This window comes from Nerophis ophidion, linkage group LG07 (assembly GCF_033978795.1).
Source record: "Nerophis ophidion isolate RoL-2023_Sa linkage group LG07, RoL_Noph_v1.0, whole genome shotgun sequence".
Classification (NCBI taxonomy): domain Eukaryota; kingdom Metazoa; phylum Chordata; class Actinopteri; order Syngnathiformes; family Syngnathidae; genus Nerophis; species Nerophis ophidion.
This window is the reverse complement of record NC_084617.1, coordinates 32,059,805-32,082,982: the sequence shown is the minus strand read 5'-3', so window position 1 is coordinate 32,082,982 and position 23,178 is coordinate 32,059,805. Positions and strand designations below refer to the sequence as shown.

The window sequence follows — 23,178 nt, the reverse complement described above, 5'->3', positions numbered from 1 at the left end:
TATACAAAATACCTCTATATTTACAAAATAAGATTGTAGACAAAATACCTCTATATTTACAAAATATGATTTTATGCAAAATACTTCTCTATTTACAAAAGATGATATTATACAAAATACTGTGTAGTACAACGCTAAAATAGTACTACAGTAATGTAAAATAACAGTGTGGTAGTACAACAGCAATACTACATCGCAGTAATACAGTTTGAGATGCTACTTCAGTAGAAGCATTTAAGTCTCATCTTAAAACGTATTTGTATACTCTAGCCTTTGAATAAACCCCCTTTTTTAGACCAATTTATCTGCCGTTTCTTTTCTTTTTTTCTCCTATGTCCCCCCCTCCCTTGTGGAGAGGATCCGGTCCGGTGTCCATGGATGAAGTACTGGCTGTCCAAAATCGGGACCCAGGATGGACCGCTCATCCAGAGTCGGGACCCAAGATGAACCGCTCGCCTATGCATCGGTTGGGGACATCTCTGCACTGCTGATCCGCCTCCGCTAGGGATGGTTCCCTGCTGGCTCCACTTTGGATGGGACTCTCGCTACTATATTGGATCCACTTTGGACTTGATTCTCATGGTTAAGTTAGATCCACTATGGATTGGACTTTTACAATATCATGTTAGATCTGCTCGACATCCATTGCTTTCGGTCCCCTAGGGGGGGGGGGTGTTGCCCACATATGCGGTCCTCTCCAAGGTTTCTCATAGTCTTAATGGTCGACGTCCCACTAGGGTGAGTTTTTCCTTGCCCTTATGTGGGCCCTACCGAGGATGTCGTAGTGGTTTGTGAAGCCCTTTGAGGCACATGTGATTTAGGGCTTTATCAATAAACATTGATTGATTGATAATAAAATAGTAATATAGCATAACAGCAGTAAAACAGTAGAGTAGTACAACAGTAAAGTAATAATACAGTATAGTAGTTTACCAGTACAGTAGAATAACGGCTGTACTGCAATATAATAGTATACAAGTACAGTAGGAAAACAGCAGTACTACAGCAGTGTCATAACAGTAAGATAGTACAACAGCAGTAGTAGTTCAGTAGCAAATTAATTGTACAGTTAAGTAATATAAGGGTACAGTAATAAAGAACAGTAATACAGTAGTACTAGAGAGTAGTAGATAGGAAGGCAGTAGACATGTGATGAAGCATGTTATTAAAGCATAATAATCCATAAAAAGAAGTCATATGAATCATATATTATATCTAGTATAATAGTATTACAGTAGTACTACCGTAGTACTTCAGTAGACAGAAAGTAGACATGTGATGAAGCACGTTATTAAAGCGAAATAATTCTCTATGAATCCCATTTTTCTACACTTCATTGACTAAGGCAAAGTTTCATCTTGGAGCAGAGAGGACATCTTTGTTGACACAAGTGGGCGTTAAATGTGCGGCAAGAAGAAGGCCCTGAGGGGCTTTGAGTACCGGCAGCCATCAGTAGTACTCGCTGGTGTACTTCCTAGTGTGACTTCACAGTCATCAGTGGGTAACAACAAGTTGGGTGTTTGCGACCTTTGACTCGCTCTTTCAACGCCATCACGGCCAAAATGTCACGAGTACAAACTCCTCCTATCAGCTTCTCTCTACAAAATCTTCCGCCTTCACTTCAGACTGTTGCTTTAACTCAGTGTTCCTTGCTGTACCTGAATGCTACTTTAACTCAGTGTACCTGGATGGACCTGACTTGTAGTTTAACTCAGTGTACCTGGCTGGTCTTGACTTCTACTTTATCTCAGTGTACCTGGCTGGTTCTGACTTCTACTGGTCCTGACTTCTACTTCAACTCAGTGGACCTGGCTGGTTCTGACTTCTACTGGTCCTGACTTCTACTTTAACTCAGTGTACCTGGCTGGTTCTGACTTCTACTTTAACCCAGTGTACTTGGCTGGTCGTGAATGCTGCTTTAACTCGGTGTACCTGGCTGGTCCTGAATGGTGCTTTAACTCAGTTTACCTGGCTGTTCCTGACTTGTACTTAAACTCAGTGTACCTGGCTGTTCCTGACTTGTACTTAAACTCAGTGGACCTGGCTGTTCCTGACTTGTACTTTAACTCAGTGTACCTGGCTGGTCCTGAATGGTGCTTTAACTCAGTATACCTGGCTGGTCCTGACTTCTACTTTAACTCAGTGTACCTGGCTGGACCTGACTTCTACTTTAACTCAGTGGGTGTACCTGGCTGGACCATGTGGTGGTGGCTGCTGGCCGTGTTGCTAGCAGGAACGTTGGTGGCCTTCCTCACCTTTGGTCGCCGTTACAAAGTATTCAGCGAGAAGAACCTGAGAGCTCCTGCACCTTTTGTCAGCGACAACAAGAAGAGAGACGACAGGCTGAAGAAAGGTGACTACACACTTTTTGCACCTACCCAAGTACAACTCTACAGTAGTACAACACTAGTACTACAATATAATAGCCATCCAGTACAGTAGTGTTACAGTGGAGTAGTATTACAGTACAGTACAGTACAGCGGTACTACAGTAGAGTAGTACCACATGAGAGTTGTGATACAGTACATTAGAACCACAGTAGAATAGCATTGCATTACAGCAGTACTACAGTTTAGTAGTATTACAGTACAGTAGCACTGCAGTAGAGTAGTTTTACAGTACAGTAGCATTACAGTATAGTAGTATTCCAGTGCAGCACTACTACCGTAAAGCGGAATTCCAGTAAAGTAGTACAACAATAGAGTAGCAGTCCAGTAAAGTAGTATTACAGTAAAATGGTATTCCAATACAGTAGTAATACCGTAAAGGGGTATTCCAGTACAGTAGTACTACTGTAAAGCGGTATTACAGGACAGTAGTAATATTATTTAGTAGTAATGCAGTACAGTGTAATGGTATTCCGGTATAGTTGTACTGCAATAGAGTAGTATTCCGGTACAGTAGTACTACAGTATAGCAGTATTCCAGTACAGTAGTACTCCAGCACAGCAGTACTACAATAGAGTAGTGTTCCAGTACAGTAGTACAGTACAGTACAGTAAAATGTTACCTGGATCATGTGCCAAACTTTTCATACCTTTACTTCACAAAAATCTTCATGGAACTTTAATACTTTTAGTTTGAAGGTGTACTTATTCAGTTGGCACTTCAATTTTGTTTTATAAAAATAAAACTGCTTCTCTATTTTATTTTTATATCTGGCGACTCGATATTCAAAATAAGTTCAGTTTCCACACCCAGATGTGAAATATATTTGTACAACCTTTGACCTGTTAGTGTGTTTCTCACCAACAAAAATTCAAAGTCTTGGTATCAACGCAGGATTCCGCTTGGATCGAGTTCCAGGCAACTTGGACGCCGTGGTAATCGGCAGCGGCGTGGGAGGACTGACAGCGGCGGCCATCTTGTCCAAAGCTGGAAAGAAAGTTCTGGTTTTGGAGCAACATGACCAGGCCGGTGGATGCACACACACCTTCCAAAATAAAGGCTTCGAGTTTGATGTTGGTAAGTTAAGTAAATATTCTTATAAACATGCCCATAAATGATCATCAATATTCATAAATGTTCATCAATATTGCACAATGTTCATCAATATTCATCAATGTTCATAAATGTTCAATATTACACAATGTTCATCAATGTTCAATAATATTCATCAATGTTCATCAACATTCATAAATGTTCATCAATGTTCTTTAATATTCATCAATGTTCATCGATATTCATAAATGTTAATTAATATTCATCAATGTTTATCAATATTCATATATCCATGTCAATCAATATTCATCCATGCTCATCAATGTTCATCAATATTCCAAAATGTTCATACATTTTCATCAATATTCATCTATGTTCATCAATATTCATCAATATTTTACAATGTTCATCAACATTAATAAATGTTCATCAATATTCATAAATGTTCATTAATATTCACCAATATTTATCAATATGTATTGATATTCATAAATGTTCAACAATGTTCATCAATATTCCACACTGTTCATCAATGTTCATCAACATTTATACATGATAATCAAAGTTAATCAATATTCATCAACATTTATCAATGTTCATCAATATTCATAACTGTTCATTTATATGTTTGTCAATAATCATCAAAGTTAATCAATATTCATTACGTAAAGCAATATTCATAAATTTGCATCAATATTCATAAATTTGCATCAATGTTCTGTTCATCAATATTCAGCAATGTTCATAAATGTTCATCAGTATTAACACAAGTTAATTGATATTCATCAATATTTATCAATATTGATCAATGTTCATCAACCTTCATACATTTTCATTAATGTTCATCAATATTCATCATATTCATTCTTGTTAATCAACATTTATTAATGTTCATCAATGTTAAGCAAAATTCATGAATGTTCATTGATGTTCATCAATATTCATACATGTTCATCAATGTTCATCAATATTCATAATTGTTTATCAATATTCATCAATGTTCCTAAATGGCCATCAACATTCATAAATAATCATCAATGTTCATCAATTGTCATAAATGTTCATCAATATACATGTATGTTCATTAATATTAATCAATATCTATCAACATATATCAATATTTATCAATGCTAATCAACATTCATAAATGTTCATCAATCTTTATCAATATTCATAAATATTCATTAATTTTCATTCATGTTCATCAATATTTATTAATGTTCTTCAATGTTAATCACTATTCATAAATATTCATAAATGTTCATTAATATTAAACAATATTCATCCTTGTTTAGCAACATTTATCAATATTCATCAATGTTCATCAACATTCATTAATGTTCATCAATGTTAATCAATATTCATAAGTATTCATCAGCATTCCACAATGTTCATCTATATTCATCAAAGCTCATAAATATTCATAAATTGTAATCAATGTTAATAATTATTCATCAATGTTCACGATATTCACAAATGTTCATTAATGGTTTTATACCTTCATCTATATTCCACAATATTCATCAATGTTAATCAACATTCATAAATATTCATTAATGTTCATCAGTTTGGAGTGGGTGCTAGTTCGGGGACCAGACTTGGAGCGGGTGCTGGGTCGGGGGACCAGTCTTGGAGAGGGTGTGGGTTTGGGGACTAGTCTTCGAAAGTGTGCTTGTACGGGCACCAGCCTTGGAGCGGGTACTAGTACGGAGACCAGCCTTGGAGCAGGTGGTGATGGTCTGGCTGGAGGTTGAGGTTTGGCCAGTCGAAAAACAGGTGGTGGTGATCTAGCTGGTGGTTGCGGCTTGGTATGCCGTAGAACAGGTGGTAGTGGTCTGGCCTTGGGTTTGGCCTGTTGAAAAACAAGTGGTGGTGGTCGAGAAGGGGGTAGCAATTTTGCAGGCCGCAGCTGTGCTACCCCAACAGCACAGCCACCAGTACAAACCCCCCACCTCTGACAGCGGAAGCCAGATGCTTCCTGCCAACTGTGGAACAGTCACAAAGGGTGGGAGGCAGGAGGTGGGTAGATTCTTCAGACGCTTCCTGCCAACTGTGGAACAGTCACAAAACGTGGGAGGCGGGAAGCAGGAGGCCAGGAACTGGGTAGATTCTTCCTCCCCTTTAGCTATGCTAAACAGTCCATCAAGAGATTGTTGATGAGGGTCAAAAAAACCTTTCCGAGTGGTGGGCGGAACAAAAAGCAAAGGGGGCGGGCCAAAGTCACTGGGGGCGGAACTTGAATCACCGGAGGCGGAGTTTGAATCATTGGGGCGGAGCTACAATCACTGGGGTTGGAGCTTGAATAACTGGGGGCGAAGTCTGAATCACTGGAGGCGGAGCTTGATGTACTGCAGGCGGAGTTTTAATCACTGGGGTCGAAGCTCATCTGGGAAGTCTCCTCGCTTACACAATTGGCACACGGCCGCGGTCTTCTCGGGCCTGACAGAGTCAAAAGTGACCAGCGAACCCTCAGGGCTCTACACAATGTTCACCAGCTCCTCGAGTGTATAGCCGAGGGCGTCCGCTGTCATTGCGTCTGCCGCACTTCACGTCTTGGTTACATACCCGTAGTTTGTGTCATGGGGATCTCGCATTGGGGATTTCAATGTCTCGGTCGAGTGAAGGGATAATTCCTGCGGGCAAAGTGGTGAGGACGATGTCCGGGCGGCTTGTGAGTGGGAGAGGAAGCGATCTTCTGCTTCCGTCACCTCAGCCAACAGCTGCCACCATAGCGTCAGAAGGGAGATCTTCTATGGCCCGCTCCGCTTTGTCCTCGCATTTCCATGGCTGGGTGTCCGCCTTGAGCTCCAGGAAGATCGTTTGCTTGTCCTTGTTGGACAAGAACACTTCATCCTCTGAGGAACACCATGACTGCAATGAGTCTGTCTTCAACTGCTGGAACATCATTTTCGGCAGGTCGGCGATATACACTTCGCCAGGTTGAGGCAATTCACGGCGTCTCGGGGGCATGGTGACAGATAAGGAACCGTAGCGGTCGAGAAAGGGGTGGGGACTGAGGTCATTGGGCCGTCTGGTTCCTTATATTATAGCCAGAACGTACTGTTACGGTTTGTACAGGGGAAGAAGACGGCACAGACAGGAGGGTCATCGTTTAACTCTGTTTATTTATATATATTAATAATACATATATAAATAAATAAAAAAATAATAAACAAGGGTATAGAGTGTGACTAATCCAAAAGTGTATGGTGTGTGAGTATGTGTAGGAATTAAATGATGAGTGTTACCCATAGTTTTGAGCGAGAGACGGAAGTCCAAGAGGGCCAAATCTTGCTCAGAGGTCCATGAGCCGACGTTAAGTCAAGGGGAGGAGAGAGGCGTCAAAGTCCGTTTCCAGGCGGGAGGTAGAGATTCAAGAGGCAGCCAGGGAAGCAGAGGAAATACAGGGAGACGAGACACACAGCTTGTGCTGTGGGAACGGAGGTATGCTGCTGGAAGGCGACAAGGAGGACACAAGTCAATTGAACACAGTGGGGAAGAATATACAGAGGGAGCAAAGAGTGAATAGAGCTAGATATGTATGGCTTACTGTACAGGACAGGTCGCTACATTCTGGCCCAGGATAGCATGTTGTCCTAGCTTAAGATGGCAGGTCCTCTCATCAGCGACAGGTGTGTTGATTGCTGATGATTGAATGCAGCTACTGGCTGCAGTCTGAGTGGTGCGCACTTGGCGCGCTCTTGGAGGTGCACCCAGCACAGCGCACAGATGAAGGCGTATTGAGGTGAGCCTGGACAGTGACACAATATTCATAAATGCTGATCAACATTCATAAATGTTGACCAACATTCATAAATGTTCATCAATATTCATGATTATTCATCAACATTCATAAATGTTCATCAGCATTCATAAATGTTCATCAATATTCATCAATATTAATCAGTGTTCATCAATATTAATCAATGTTCATCAACATTAATCAATGTTCGTCAACATTCATCAATAGTAATCAATGTTCATCAATATTCATGAATGGTCATCAGCATTCATTAATATAATCATAAATGGTCATCAGTATTCAACAACGTTCATCAATGTTATTTAATATTCATAAATGTTCATCAATGTTCATTAATGTTTATCAATGTTCATCAACATTCATCAATATTCATCAATGTTCATCAATGTTGATAAATGTTCATGGCGGACAAGAAAACACAGACATGGTCCCCGCCATCAGTGTGTGAATGTGTGTGTAAATGGTTGAATTTTTAAATAGTGTCAAAGCGCTTCGAGTTCCTTAAAAACGTATTAAAGCGCTATACAAAAAGCGCTACACAAGTATAACCCATGTTCATCAATAGCCATCAATATTCATCAATGTGCATCAATCTTCATAAATGTTAATCAACAGTCATCAATATTTATAAATGTTAATCAATATCTATCAATATTCATCAATGTTCATCAATATTTTATTGATAAATTAATATCAAACATTCTCCAAACCAGACGACATTGGTTTTGTTTTGTAAAGAAAACAGGAAGTTACTTAACTTTGTATCTCCAGAAACTTTTTCAGTAACGCTCGAAACCAGGAAACTTGAGTCCTTTGAGTTGTTGAGTCGGGTTTCAAAATTTGATGATTGCCAAGACCTGGACAACACAGAATCTAGTATGAACAAGATCTGTATGATTAAGAATCAAGCATTATCAATACCTGGACGACAAAGACTATTACCAAGACCTGGATGACTAAAAATCTAGTATGACCAAGACCTGGATGTGTAAAAATCTAGTATAACCAAGACCTGGACGACTAAGACTCTAGTATTACAAAGACCTGGATGACTAAGAATCTAGTATTACCAAGACCTGAATGACTAAGAATCTAGTATTAACAAGATTTGGATGACTAAGTATTTAGCATTACCAAGATTTGGACAACTAAGAATATATTATGACCAAGACCTGGATGAATAAGAATCTACTATTACCAAGACCCAGATGACTAATAATCTAGTATTACCAAGACCTGAATGACTAAGAATCTACTATTACTAAGACCTGGATGACTAAAAAAAATATATTACCAAGACTTGGATGACTAAGATGTAGTATTACCAAGACCTGGACGACTAAGAATCTAGTACTACCAAGACATGGATGACAAAGAATTTAATATTACCCAGACCTGGATGACTAAGAATCTGGTGTTACCAAGACCTGTATGACTAAGAATCTAGTATTACCAAGACCTGGACAACTAAGAATGTCATATTGCCAAGACCTGAATGACTAACAATGTTCTATTACCAAGACCTAGATGACTACAAATCTACTATTACCAAGACCTTGGTGACTAAAACGTAGTATTACCAAGACCTCAACGAATGAGAAACTAGTATTACCAAGACCTGGATGACTAAGAATGTAATATTACACAGACCTGGACACATAAGAATTTTGTATTGCCAAGACCTGGATGACTAAGAATCCAGTTTTACCCAGACCTGGACGACTGAGGATCTAATATTACCAAGACTTGGACGACAAAGAATCTAGTATTACCGAGACCTGAATGAATAAGAATCTATTATTACCAAGACCTGGACAACTAACAATCTAGTATTACCAAAACCTGGATGACTAAGAATCTACAATTACAAAGTCCTGGATGACTAAGAATTTACTATTACCAAGACCTGGAGGACTAAGAGTCTACTATTACCAAGACTTGGATGACTCAGACGTAGTATTACCAAGACCTTGACGACTAAGTATCTAGTATTACCAAGACCTGGATGACTAAGAATCTATTACTACCAAGACCTGGACAACGAATAATCTCGTATTGCCAAGACCTGAATCTGAATGACTAAGAATCTACTATTACCAAGACCTGGATGACTACGAATCTACTATTACCGAGACCTGGATGACTAAAATGTAGTATTACAAAGACCTGGACGACTGAGAATCTAGTATTACCATGACCTTGATGACTAAAAATTTACCATTACCAAGACCTGGATGACTAAGAATCTAGTATTACCAAGACCTGGATGACTAAGAATGTAGTATTACCCAGACTTGGACAATTAAGAATCTAGTATTACCAATAACTATATGACTAAGAATCTAGTATTACCAAGACCTGGACAACTAAGAATCTCATATTACCAAGACCTGAATGACGAAAAATCTACTATTAACCAGACCTGGACAACTAACAATCTAGTATTACCAAAACCTGGATGACTAAGAATCTCATATTGCCCAGGCCTGGACAATTAAGAATATAGTATTACCAAGACCTGGACGATTAAGAATCCAGTATTACCAAGACCAGTATAACTAAGAATATAGTATTACCAAGACATGGACGATTACAAATTTAGTATTACCAAGACCAGTACGACTAAGAATCTAGTATTACCAAGACCTAGAAAACTAAAAATATTTTTTATACTAAGACCTGGATGACTAAGAATCCAGTATTACCCAGACCTGGACGACTAAGAATCTAGTATTACCAAGACTTGGACGACTAACAATCTAGTACGACCAAGACCTGAATGACAAAAAATCAACTACTACCAAGACATGGACAGCTGACAAGCTAGTAGGGGACGGCGTGGCGCGGGTTGGGAGAGGGGCCATGCTAGCAACCTCAGGGTTCCTTGTTTGATCCCCACCTTCTACCAACCTCGTCCCTTGAGCAAGACACTTCACCCTTGCACCTGGTGGGTTGTGGTTAGGGCCTTACATGGCAGCTCCCGCCATCAGTGTGGGAATGTGTTTAATAAATGGGTGAATGTGGATATAGTCTCAAAGCGCTTTGAGTACCTTGAAGGTAGAAACGCGCTATACAAGTATAATCCATTTACCATTCACCATTTGTATAACCAAGACCTGGATGACTAAGAATCTCATATTGCCCAGACCTGGACGACTAAGAATCCAGTATTACCAAGACTTTGACAACTAAGAATCTAGTATTGCCAAGACCTGTATGACTAAGAATCTAGTATTACCAATACCTGAATAGTATTATGTGAAGTTTCCCTCTTGTGGATCGTCCTGACCGTAATAGATCTTCTCGTGAGCCGGTAGTCTGGTACAACAATGTTTTAAATTTGTGCGCACACGCGCCAACACAGCACACTGTTCTTGCAACTTTCCAGTCCTTCTGCTGCTCTCCTTCTTGCGGCGTGGTCTCGGGCACATACGGGTAGTGTCTGTCTGCAACGCCAACAACGTGTCTCGGCCGGGCTGCTGCTAATGAAGGCGACAGGTGATTAGATACCCATTCCCAACTGGGCAATCTACTCACCTGCCGCTGGTTTCGAGGCGGGTCCTTACACACCCCGCTCCGCGGCAGGCCCGCAGACCACGCTCCCCTCCACATACTACTATTACCAAGACCTTGTACAACAACCTTTCTTTAGTCCAGGAAGTGAATAAATAAGTGTTTTGATTGTTCCTTCCGTCAGGTATTCATTATCTTGGTCAGCTTCACGACAACAGTCTACTTCGAGTGGCTCTGGACCAAATCACAGAGGGTCAGCTGCAGTTCACCCGACTTGAACAACACTTTGATACTTTAGTTCTGGGCCAGCCTGGACAACACAGGTAAAGCGAATACTTCAAATGTGTAGTACTTCATCTCAGACTATTTGCATGCACTGCTCAGGGAGTACCACATCCATGCCGGAAAGACTGAAATGGCAGAGAGTCTGAAAAAACAGTTTCCAGGGGAGGAAGATGCCATCGATGAATTCTTTCGCTTGATGAAGGTACACTTGTAGAAGTACTTGTGATTAAAACCGGCAGTGGTACTGGTGTCAAACTCATTGTATGTGGTCCGCCACTTTAGGTTAATGTGACATGCCACATAATTTTGAAGTGGCCTGCCACTTTATTTTGAGTGGTCTGCCACTTTATTTTGAGTGGTCTGCCACATCGTATATGTGGCAAGACACCTCTTTTTAATATGGCCTGCCACATTTTTTAATCTGGAGAGCCACATTTTTTTTTAAAGTTGGCCTGCCAATTAATTTAAATTTGGCCCACTACATCAGTTTAAATTGGCCGGACACATCTTTTTAAAATGGCGAGCCACTTTTTTTCAAAGTGTCCAGCCACATCTCTTTAAAATGGCCTGCTTAATCATTCTAACGTGGCCTGCCCCATCATATATACAGTTTTGCAAGTATGTTTCTAGAAGGTTCAGTAAAGGTTTAGAAAACCAACAGACCCAACAGGCATGACGTGCATGCTGCTGATTCTGTGAAACTGAATCATTTACTGAAAAGGGGGTGTTCAAAAAAATAGCAGTGCATAGTTCAATTGAAAAAAAAAGGTCTTAAACAAGTGGCCCTTCTTTAAAGGGGAACATTATCACAATTTCAAAAGGGTTAAAAACAATAAAAATCCCTTCCCTGTGGCTTGTTGTATTTTTTTGAAGTTTTTTTCAAAATTTTACTGGTCCCGGAATATCCCTAAAAAAAAGCTTTAAAGTGCCTTATTTTCGCTCTCTCGAAGCCACTGTTCATTTTCCTGTGACGTCATACAGTGCTGCCAATGTAAACAAACAATGGCGAATAGCACAGCAAGATATAGCAACATTAGCTCGGATTCAGACTCGGATTTCAGCGGCTTAAACGATTCAACAGATTACCCATGTATTGAAACGGATGGTTGGAGTATGAAAGTATTGAAGAAGAAACTGAAGCTATTGAGCGAATAGCTATTGACGCTATTCATAGCCATAGCATGGCCGAATAGCTGCGTTAGCATCGCCGGTAAAATGTGCAGACCAAACGATCAGGACTTTCGCATCTTGTGACACTGGAGCAACTTAAATCCGTCGATTGGTAAGTTTTTTTTTCGGATTAAATGTGGGTGGAAGGAAAGGTAATATAGTTCCAAATGTACATACAGCTATAGCCTAAACAGCATGTTAGCATCGATTAGCTGGCAGTCATGCCGTGACCAAATATGTCTAATTAGCACATAAGTCAACAACATCAACAAAACTCACCTTTGTGATTTCGTTGACTTCATCGTTGCAAATGCATCTGCAGGTTATCCATACATCTCTGTGCCATGTCTGCCTTAGCATCGCCGGTAAAATGTGCAGACACTCCGGCACATTCGATGGGGTCTGGCGGCAGATTTCTTGCCACTTTCGCATCTTTGGGCCAGTGGTGCAACTTGAATCCCTCCCTGTTAGTGTTGATACACCCTACGACAACACACCGACGAGGCATGATGTCTCCAAGGTTCCAAAAAATTGTCGAAAAAACAGAAACTAACAGAGCTGAGACCCGGTGTTTGTAATGTGTTTGAGAAAATGAAAATGGTGGCTTTCTTACCTAGGCAACGTTACGTACTGACGTCATCGCTTCAAGAGGGCTAAACAGAAAGGCGTTTAATTCGCCAAAATTCACCCATTTAGAGTTCGGAAATCGGTTAAAAAAATATATGGTCTTTTTTCTGCAACATCAACGTATATATTGACGCTTACATATGTCTGGTGATAATGTTCCCCTTTAAGGATCAAGGCAACTGATGCTGCATAAGCTGGCTGCGCATTTGTCCTTGAAAGAATAAAATGGGTCGTTCAAGACACTGTTCGGAAGAAGAGCGTTCTTTGATTTAGAATTGAATAAAACAGGGGAAAACCTGTAAAGAAGTGGAGAAAATGATAGGCTGTTCAGCTAAAATGATATCAAACGCTCTAAAATGGCAGACAAAGCCAAAAAGGCGAGGAAGAAAAAGAAAAACGACTATTGGAATGCGACTTGTCCAGGCTGTACCACGCCTTCCGCCCGATTGTAGCTGAGATAGGCACCAGTGCCCCCTGCGACCCCAAAGGGAATAAGCGGTGGAAAAATGGATGGATGGATGGACTATTGGAATGGATGGGAGAATAACAGAAATGCCAAAGGCTCAGCCAATGATCAACTCCAGGAGGATCAAAGAAAATCTAAGATGGCCTGTGAGTACTGTAAAAATCAGACCACATCTATGTGAAGCCAGACTACCAGCAAGAAACTCTGCAAAGTCCCGTAGTAAAAAAAAAAGACGTGTGCTGAATTGATTTATTGATTGAACCTTTTATTAGTAGATTGCACAGTACAGTACATATTCCATACAATAGACCACTAAATGGAAACACCCATATAAGTTTTTAACTTGTTTAAGTCGGGGTCCACGTTAATCAATTCATGATGAAGCGGTTTCAATTTGCCAAAGATCCCATTGACTCGCCTACGTAAAAAGAAATGGCGTAGTATTTTGTGGACTGATGAGAGTAAGAGTGTTCTTTTCAGGTCTAAGGGGCACAGACAGTTTGCCAGACGTCCTGCAAACACTGAATTCAAGCCCCAGTACACAGTGAAGACTATGAAGCATGATGGCGCAAGCATCATGATATAAGGGATGTTTCTCGTACTATGGTGTTGGTCCTATTTCTCGCATACCAGGGATCGTGGATCAGTTTGAGTACATCAGAATACTGGAAGAAGTCATGTTGCCGTATGCTGAAGAGGAAATGCCCTTGAAATGGGTGTTTCAACAAGAGAATGACCCCAAACACAACAGCAAGCGAGCAAAATCATGGTTCCAGACAAACAGAATTCAAGTAATAGAGAGGCCAGCACAATCCCCGAACCTTAATCCCATTATCCCATTGAAAACTTGCGGGCTGACATCAATGAAGCTGTTCATGAGGCAAAACACTAAACCCCTGAACTCCATTTAATGAAATCCCGCAAACGCCAACTGGAAAGACTCTACAAGAAAACTGGTTTAACTGTCCATCACCAAGCCTACACTGATCACCTCCACCAATACACAGAGGCCCTCAACTCTGCTCGATCCACCTACTACTCCGACCTCATACGCTCTGGCTCTTCCAACCCCAAAGCTTTCTTTTCCACAATAAATAAACTCCTCAAACCTACCGACAACATCTCAAACACCTTCAACACTACCAAATGCAACGCCTTTCTATCATTCTTCCAAAACAAAATAGACACAATTTAGAGCTACCTGATTTCCTCCGCCACTCCCTCCTCCTGCCCACCTGCTTCCTGCTTCCAACTTCCACCTCTCTGTCGACAACTCCACTCTGTCCCCATCCTCTCACATCCGCCACCTAGGAGTCATTCTGGACAATAAGCTCTCTTTTCAACACCATGTCAACCACAAGAACGGCTTTCTTCCACCTCGAAAATATTGCCCGTCTCCGTACATCCCTCTCCTTCTCTGCCGCTGAAACCTTGATCCATGCCTTCATCACCTCCAGACTTGATTACTATAACAGCATCCTCTATGGCTCACCTTGCAAAATGCTCAATAAACTCCAATACATTCAAAAGTCTGCCGCTCGCCTGCTCACCCACACCCGCTGCCGTGAGCACATCACCCCAGTCCTCCAGAAACTCCACTAACTCCCCGTTCTTCACTGGATCCACTTTAAAACCAAGAAATGCAGAGGAATTGTGGAACGTTGCACAATTGTCCTGGGCGGCAATACCTGATGACCGGTGCCAAATGTTGGTCGACTCCATGTGCCACAGATGTGAAGCAGTTATCAGAAACCGTGGTTATGCAACTAAATTGTAGTTAATAATTCTAAGGAAGGGCAGAACGGTGGAGGAGGGGTTAGTGCATCTGCCTCACAATACGAAGGACCCGGTAGTCCTGAGTACAATCCCGGGCTTGGGATCTTTCTGTGTGGAGTTTGCATGTGCTCCCCATGACTGCGTGGGTTCCCTCCGGGTACTCCGACTTCCTCCCACCACCAAAGACATGCACCGGGGGATAGGGTGATTGGCAACACTAAATTGACCCTAGTGTGTGAATGCGAGTGTGAATGTTGTCTGTCTATCTGTGTTGGCCCTGCGATGAGGTAGCGACTTGTCCAGGGTGTGCCCCTCCTACTGCCCGAATGCAGCTGAGATAGGCTCCCGCGACCCCAAAGAAAATGGATGGATGGAATTCTAAGGAAAGTTGAATCTGCAAGCCTTTCTTAGTTTGTACAGTACATTTGAGTTTTGTAAAGAAAGATGACAACACTGCCATTTTTTTGTTTTATATTTCTTGACTTTCTGTAAAATATTGTCAAATTGAATTACTTTTTTTTTTCTCCAATTTTCTGCCTTTAAAGTAGAATGTGCAGTCTCCCCAAAGCATTTGTGTTGATTATAAAGCAATTTATTTGAAGAATTGTGAGGTTTAGTCTCCCTTTTAAACACACTGCTATTATTATGAACATAACTGTAAGCCGAGTCATTTTATAGTGGTCCACCACGTCAGTTTAAATTGGCCAGCCACATCTTTTTAAAATGGCCAGCCAAGTCTTTTTAAATTGGCCAGCCACATCTCTTTAAAATGGCCTGCCTAATCATTCTAAGTGGCCTGCCCCATCATATATAAGTCAAGCCAGATATTTTAAAATTGGCCAGGCAGATCTTTTTATATGTCCTGCCAAATCATTTTAAACTGGCCCGCCACTTCATTTTAATCGGCCAGCCAGATCTTTTTAAATGGCCTGTCACTTCATTTTAAAGTGCCAAGCAGCATTTTTTAACATCGCCATTTTATATGTGGATTGCTAAATCATTTTAAAGTGATAAGCTACATTTAAAAAAAAAAAAAAAAAACCTGCCATGTCATTTTGAAGTGGCCTGCCACATAATTTTAAAGTGGCCAGCTGGCTTTCCAAATAATTTTAAAGTGGCGCGCCACATCATTTTAATGTGGCAATCTACATTTTTTAACAGGGCCTGCCAACTCATTTTAAAGTGACCCGCTACATCTTTTAAAATGGCCTGCCAAAACAACTAGCATGCTTCTTGCGACTGTCTACTGTATTGCAGTCGGTGTCAAAGCGGACGCCACTAATCGCCTGTTTGAAGATTATTCCTTACTGGCTGGTCACATTCCTCATTTGGGCGGGTCTATTGGATCGCATATCAACAGTGTTCCGCCTGGCGACAACAAACCATTCTGAAATGATGTCCCGTCTGACAGACAACAAGGACTTGCAAGCCTTGTCCGCCTACCTCTTCTATGGTGACACACACACATCCCTAAATGGGACCCAGGAAGCCGAAAGTGACACTTTCTTCTCTCGTTTCCTTGAAGGTGTGCCTCCTAAAGAGTCCAGCTTCCTCATCAACGCTCTTCTTATTCACCATTACAAGCGAGGTGCGTATTATCCACGAGGGGGCGCCAGTGAGTTTGCCTTCCACATCATTCCGGTCATCCAGCAGTCAGGGGGCGCTGTGTTGGTCCGAGCTCCTGTGCAGCGAATTCTGCTGAACCAGCAAGGGAGAGCCTATGGTGAGAAAATATTCTTCATGTGTTCTTCATAATAATAATATTTGACATATTTATTCTTCATATTCACATCAAGAGTTTAAGGATGTTTGCATCATTCCAGGAGCTTTTAAAATCTATTGGTTTGTGTTTCCACCGAACCTTGAAGAAAATGATATTCCAGTCAACCATCTCCTTCTGTCATTTCAAATTTGGTTGCGGGGGCAGCGGCCTAAGCAGAGAAGCTCAGACTTCCCTCTCCCCAAGTACTTCGTCCAGCTCCTCCCCGAGAGGTTACCAGGCCAGCTGGGAGACATAGTCTCCCCCCGACGTGTCCTGGGTCTTTCCTGTGGTTTCTTACTGGCCAGATGTCTCCCGAGGGAAGCATCCGTGTTACATCCTCACCAGATGCACGAACAACCCCAACGACTTTGCTTCAAGTTCCTCCTGTATTACAAAGCTGCTCACCCTATTTCAAAAGAAGAGCCCCACCACCCTACGGAGGAAACACATTTTGGCCGCTTGTTCCCTTGATCTGATCCACATCACTGCAGACGGTGCACCGATTTGCCTGACCACCTTACAATAAACTCTTCCCTAACTCCAACTGGAACTGCTTCACTTGGGGAAAGATCTCATTCCGAAACTGGAGATCACACTTTTCCAGACGATAACGATAGACTCACTCTTTGAGGGGCTGATTCGTATCCCAGTCACTTCACACTCAGCTGTGAACTGATCCTGTGAGAGCTAAAGATTGTGACCAAACTAAGCCAGCAGGACCACATCAAAAAGAAGAGACCTAATCCTGCAGCCACCAAAGCAGATCCCCTCAACCCCCTGACTGTGCCTAGAAATTGTATCCATAAAAATTATGAACATAATCCGTGACAAAGGGCAGCCTTGGTGTAGTCCAGCCCACACAGATAATATATATATGTATATATACATATATATATGTATATATATATATATATATATATATATATATATACATATATATATGTATATATACATATATATATTATCTGTGTGGGCTGGACTACACCAAGGCTGCCCTTTGTCACGGATTATGTTCATTATATGTATATATACATATATATATGTATATATATATATATATATATATATATATATATATATATATATATATATATATATATACACATTATTATTACTTTACATGGAGTCGGATTTTGGTCCACAATTCAAAACGTTTGGTAACCTCTGATATAGGGAATCCAAAAAGGGCGGGCACTCTGAACTACTGTTTGGTGCATAAGTGCAACAACAGTTGGTACCCATCCCACTTACCTGGGGAGGGAGGGAAACTACTGTCTTGTCTGCTGGGTTCAACTCCAAAGTACAGGCTCTGAGCCAGGGGGCTATAAGTGTTACCCCCGTCCGCCGCCTCTATGTGTTTGTAATGCCAGAGTGGAGGACAGTCGAGAATCAGAATCAGAATCAGAATCAGACATCAGACATACTTTATTAATCCCCGAGGGGAAATTAAAATTTTTAGCACAATCCCGTTCAAGATCAGACAAATATTACAGGGGGACAGAACAGGATTGCTGACGGGTCTGCCAACTTCCAGCGCCCCTTCCAAAAAGGGTGAGATACAGTCCTGCCCCTCTTGAAGGACTGGTCAAGAGCCCTTGCTGTGCGTCGAGGTGAGTCCGATTATATTCAGCCGGAACTTCTTCACCTTACGCAACAGCTCAGGCTCTTAACCGCCCAGCGAAGTGATATTCCACGTCTGTACAGCTGGTTTCTGTAGCTGGGGAACAAAACGCCAAGGTTCCTGCTTTTGGCTTCCGTCCAACTTACAATGTATACAACCATGAGTGATGATGAGCCCATTGGAGGGTACACCCACCTTGCCTCTCCAGGCTGTGCCCAGCCGGGCCCCATATGGGCCTCATTGAGCACCACATGTAGGCTTGGCTTCAGATGAGGGCCTGGTGACCTGGTGTCTTATAATTATTAGGTTTGTTCATATGCGTGTTTGTTTGTGGATTACGTTCCACAGAATTGGTGTTTCGGAGTTGCTGTCTATTTCCTTTTGTAGCTTTTCTACTTTCCAAATTATTGAAATGAAGCCTGTAAAAAATGAGTTCGCTTCAACACAAACGCTCCTATCCCGTTGCACCAATCAGCAGTTCTATCCCTCCCCTTTATCTGTTCCTGTCTGAAGGAGGAAATATTTAGGACAAAGTTTGGTTCATGTCCAACTTTTCAAATGTTACTCCTCCCACTGCTCATGTTTTGTTTGTCGGGATGTTTCTGTGGCAGGTGTGACAGTTCTGAAAGGCCAAGAGGAGTTGGAGATCTTTGCTCCTGTTGTCATCTCCAACGCAGGAATTTTCAACACCTTCCAGAAGTTTTTGCCCCGGCAGATCCAAGAGAAAGCAGGTGATGGATAGACTGTTTGGCTTCCAACTCCTACTGCTCGCTTGTTTTCCAGCCTGACTTCCAATCCTTTGTCTGTGCAGAGATCCAGTCCTTGTTGAGCATGGTGCGTCACGGTATGGGCTCCTTCTTGGTCTTTGTTGGTCTGGACGGAACCAAAGAAGAACTGGGAATCGTTTCCACCAATTTCTGGATGTACAAAGACAACGATCTTGACGCACTGTAAGTTTCTGAAATGTCCCAACTAAAAACAACAAAGTCTTCAATCCGACTCTTTGGGTCACCGCGTAGAAGAACACGTCCATCTTGTTTATCTTCATCTTTACTCCTCTGGTCTTCTTGTAAAACTGCATTGCATCACTTTGACAAGTGTTTAGGTGACCTGCTTCTGCTAGTGCGCCAGTGTAAATATTATAGAGAAGTGTCATAATGAGACTATATGCTCTTCTTTATCTCTGGAAACACACACACACACACACACACACGCACACACACACACACACACGCACGCACGCACACACGCACACACACGCGCACGCACATGGACACGCACTCACACACACACACGCACACACACACAGACAGACACACACACACACACACGCACACACACACACATCGTTATCGTGTAAATGCTCCAAAACATTCACACGTGGTTTTCTACACCAAATCTATTTATTATTATTATTATTATTATTTTTATTATTATTATTATTATTATTATTATTATTATTATTATTAGTGTGTGAATGTTCCAAAACATTCAAAGCTATGTTTTTCTACACCAAAATGCATCTATTTATTATTATTATTATTATTATTATTATTATTGTGTGAATGTTCCAAAACATTCAGTTATGGTTTTCTACAACAAAATGAATTTATCAATCATTATCAATATTATTATTATTATTGTGTGAATGCCCCAAAACATTCACACATATGGTTTTCTACAGCAAAATGCATCTATTTATTATTATGATTATTATTGTGTAAATGTTCCAAAACATTCACACATGTGGTTTTCTACACCAAATCTATTTATTATTATTTTTGTATTATTATTATTATTATTATTAGTGTGTGAATGTTCCGAAATATTCAAAGCTATATTTTTCTACGCTAAAATGCATCTATTTATTATTATTATTATTATTAGTAGTAGTAGTAGTAGTAGTATTATTGTGTGAATGTTCCAAAATATTCAGTTATGGTTTTCTACAACAAAATGAATTTATTTATCATTATCACTATTACTATTATTATTGTGTGAATGCCCCAAAACATTCACACATATGGTTTTCTACAGCAAAATGCATATATTTATTATTATGATTTTTATTGTGTAAATGTTCCAAAACATTCACACATGTGGTTTTTTACACCAAAATGCATTTATGTGTTTATTATTATTATTAGTATCATTATTATTATTGTGTGAATGTTGCAAAACATTCACAGCTATGGTTTTCTACACCGAAATGCATCTCATTATTATTATTATTATTACCAATATTATTATTATTATTGTTAATATTATTATTATTATTATTATTATTGTGTGATTGTTCCAAAACATTCACAGCTATGGTTTTGTACACTAAAATGCAATTATTTATCATTATTATTATTATTATTGTGTGAATGCTCCAAAAAATTCACACATATGCTTTTCTACATCAAAATGCATCGATGTATTATTGTTATTGTGTTAATGTTCCAAAACATGTACACATATGTTTTTTTACACCAAAATGCATTTTTATATTATTATTATTATTATTATTATTTGTATTATTATTATTATTGTGTGAATGTTGCAAAACATCCACAGCTATGGTTTTCTACACCAAAATGAATCTTTTTGTTCTTCTTCTAATTAGTATTATTGTGTGAATGCTACAAAACATTCACACATATGTTTTCTACACCAAAATACATCGATTTATTATTATTATTGTTATTATTCTTATTGTTATTGTGTGAATGTTCCAAAACATTCATAGCTATGGTTTTTTACACCAAAATGCATTTACTTATTATTATTAATCTTCTTGTGTGAAAGCTTCAAAACATTCACACATATGGTTTTCTACACCAAAAATGCATCTATTTATTCTTATTGTTCTTATTATTGTGTGAATGCTCCAAAACATTCACACATATGGTTTTCTACACCAAAATGCATGTATTTGTTATTATTATTATTATTTTTAAAATTATTATTATTGTGTGAATGTTCCAAAACATTCAAAGCTATAGTTTTCCACACCAAAATTCATCTATTTATTTTTCTTATTATTCTTATTGTTATCATCATTGTGTGAATGTTCCAAAACATTCACAGATATGGTTTTCTACACCAAAATGCTTCTATTCATTATTACTTGTTTTTTTGGCGCGCTCTACCTTCCACATTTTTCATCGGATTCAAACAATTCCGACTTCAAACGGTTCAGCCTATTTGGGAATCGCGGACTTTTCATTGACAAATTCCCAGATTTCCCAGAATTCCCGGGACATGTTTCCTATTAAAATTAATTGGCCATTTTTCAAACACTCACCATTCCCACATTTTTCAACTGATTCAAACCATTCTACCTTCAACATAGTCCACTTCTCCTGAAAATTTAAACTATAAGGTTTCCATATTAAAAAGAATTCCTGTTTTTCCAAAGCCCTGTTTCCACCCTTTTTTTCTATCAGCGACTTCTTCCGCAATTTTTAACGCATTCCAACTGTTCCACCGTCAAAACATTTCTCTTAATCAGGACAAAAAAACAAAGTTGTTTTTTAACTGGAAAAATTCCCAATTTTTCCGAAATTCCAAGTATTCCGTAATACCTTTTATCAATCAATCAATCAATCAATGTTTACTTATATAGCCCTAAATCACTAGTGTCTCAAAGGGCTGCACAAACCACAACACAAACCACTACGACATCCTCGGTAGGCCCACATAAGGGCAAGGAAAACTCACACCCAGTGGGACGTCGGTGACAATGATGACTAAGAACCTTGGAGAGGACGAAAGCAATGGATGTCGAGCGGGTCTAACATGATACCGTGAAAGTTCAATCCATAATGGATCCAACACAGTCGCGAGAGTCCCGTTCACAGCGGAGCCAGCAGGAAAACATCCCAAGCGGAGGCGGATCAGCAGCGCAGAGATGTCCCCAGCCGATACACAGGCAAGCAGTACATGGCCACCGGATCGGACTGGACCCCCTCCACAAGGGAGAGTGGGACATAGGAGAAAAAGAAAAGAAACGGCAGATCAACTGGTCTAAAAAGGGAGTTTATTTAAAGGCTAGAGTATACAAATGAGTTTTAAGGTGAGACTTAAATGCTTCTACTGAGGTATCATCTCGAACTTTTACCGGGAGGGCATTCCAGAGTACTGGAGCCCGAAATGAAATCGCTCTATAGCCCGCAGACTTTTTTTGGGCTTTGGGAATCACTAATAAGCCGGAGTCCTTTGAACGCAGATTTCTTGCCGGGACATATGGTACAATACAATCTGCAAGATAGGATGGAGCTAGACCGTGTAGTATCTTATACGTACGTAGTAAAACCTTAAAATCACATCTTAAGTGCACAGGAAGCCAGTGCAGGTGAGCCAGTATAGCCGTAATGTGATCAAACTTTCTTGTTCTTGTAACCATGCATTAATAATGTCAAATGCGTGTGTGCCTGCGTGCGTGTGTGTGTGTGTGTGTGTGTGTGCGAAGGATGGATCAATACTCCTCCCTGAGCAGAGAGCAGGTACTTGGCAACATTCCCATGATGTTCATCACCTTTCCGTCTGCCAAAGATCCCACCTCCAGCGTTCGGCAGCCAGGTAACCACACCACTTTTATCCTACGATAATGACATTAATGATGTCGTGTGATCGCTACACCAATACGAACTTGTACAAAGTGAACGACTGTACGTGTTCCCTTGTGTAGTTTTTATGAATATTTGACGTTTTGGACGGGCATCATAAACCCTCATAATTATAATAATAGTAAATGCCACTTAAT

The 23,178-nt window shown here is 40.3% G+C and overlaps 1 protein-coding gene across 1 annotated transcript in view; it reads left to right on the top strand.

The window, feature by feature from the left end:
* The first annotated feature begins 1,620 nt into the window (after positions 1-1,620).
* The window catches only part of LOC133556244 (all-trans-retinol 13,14-reductase-like), a 34,050-nt gene continuing 12,492 nt past the window's right edge, over positions 1,621-23,178 (top strand). Inside the window, exons 1-9 of the mRNA XM_061905978.1 lie at positions 1,621-2,353; positions 3,284-3,466; positions 10,903-11,041; positions 11,103-11,205; positions 16,300-16,495; positions 16,568-16,765; positions 19,037-19,156; positions 19,237-19,375; positions 22,885-22,994. Coding sequence (XP_061761962.1) covers positions 2,200-2,353; positions 3,284-3,466; positions 10,903-11,041; positions 11,103-11,205; positions 16,300-16,495; positions 16,568-16,765; positions 19,037-19,156; positions 19,237-19,375; positions 22,885-22,994 — 1,342 coding nt within the window. The 5' untranslated portion in view covers positions 1,621-2,199. The remainder of the gene's footprint in view (positions 2,354-3,283; positions 3,467-10,902; positions 11,042-11,102; positions 11,206-16,299; positions 16,496-16,567; positions 16,766-19,036; positions 19,157-19,236; positions 19,376-22,884; positions 22,995-23,178) is intronic.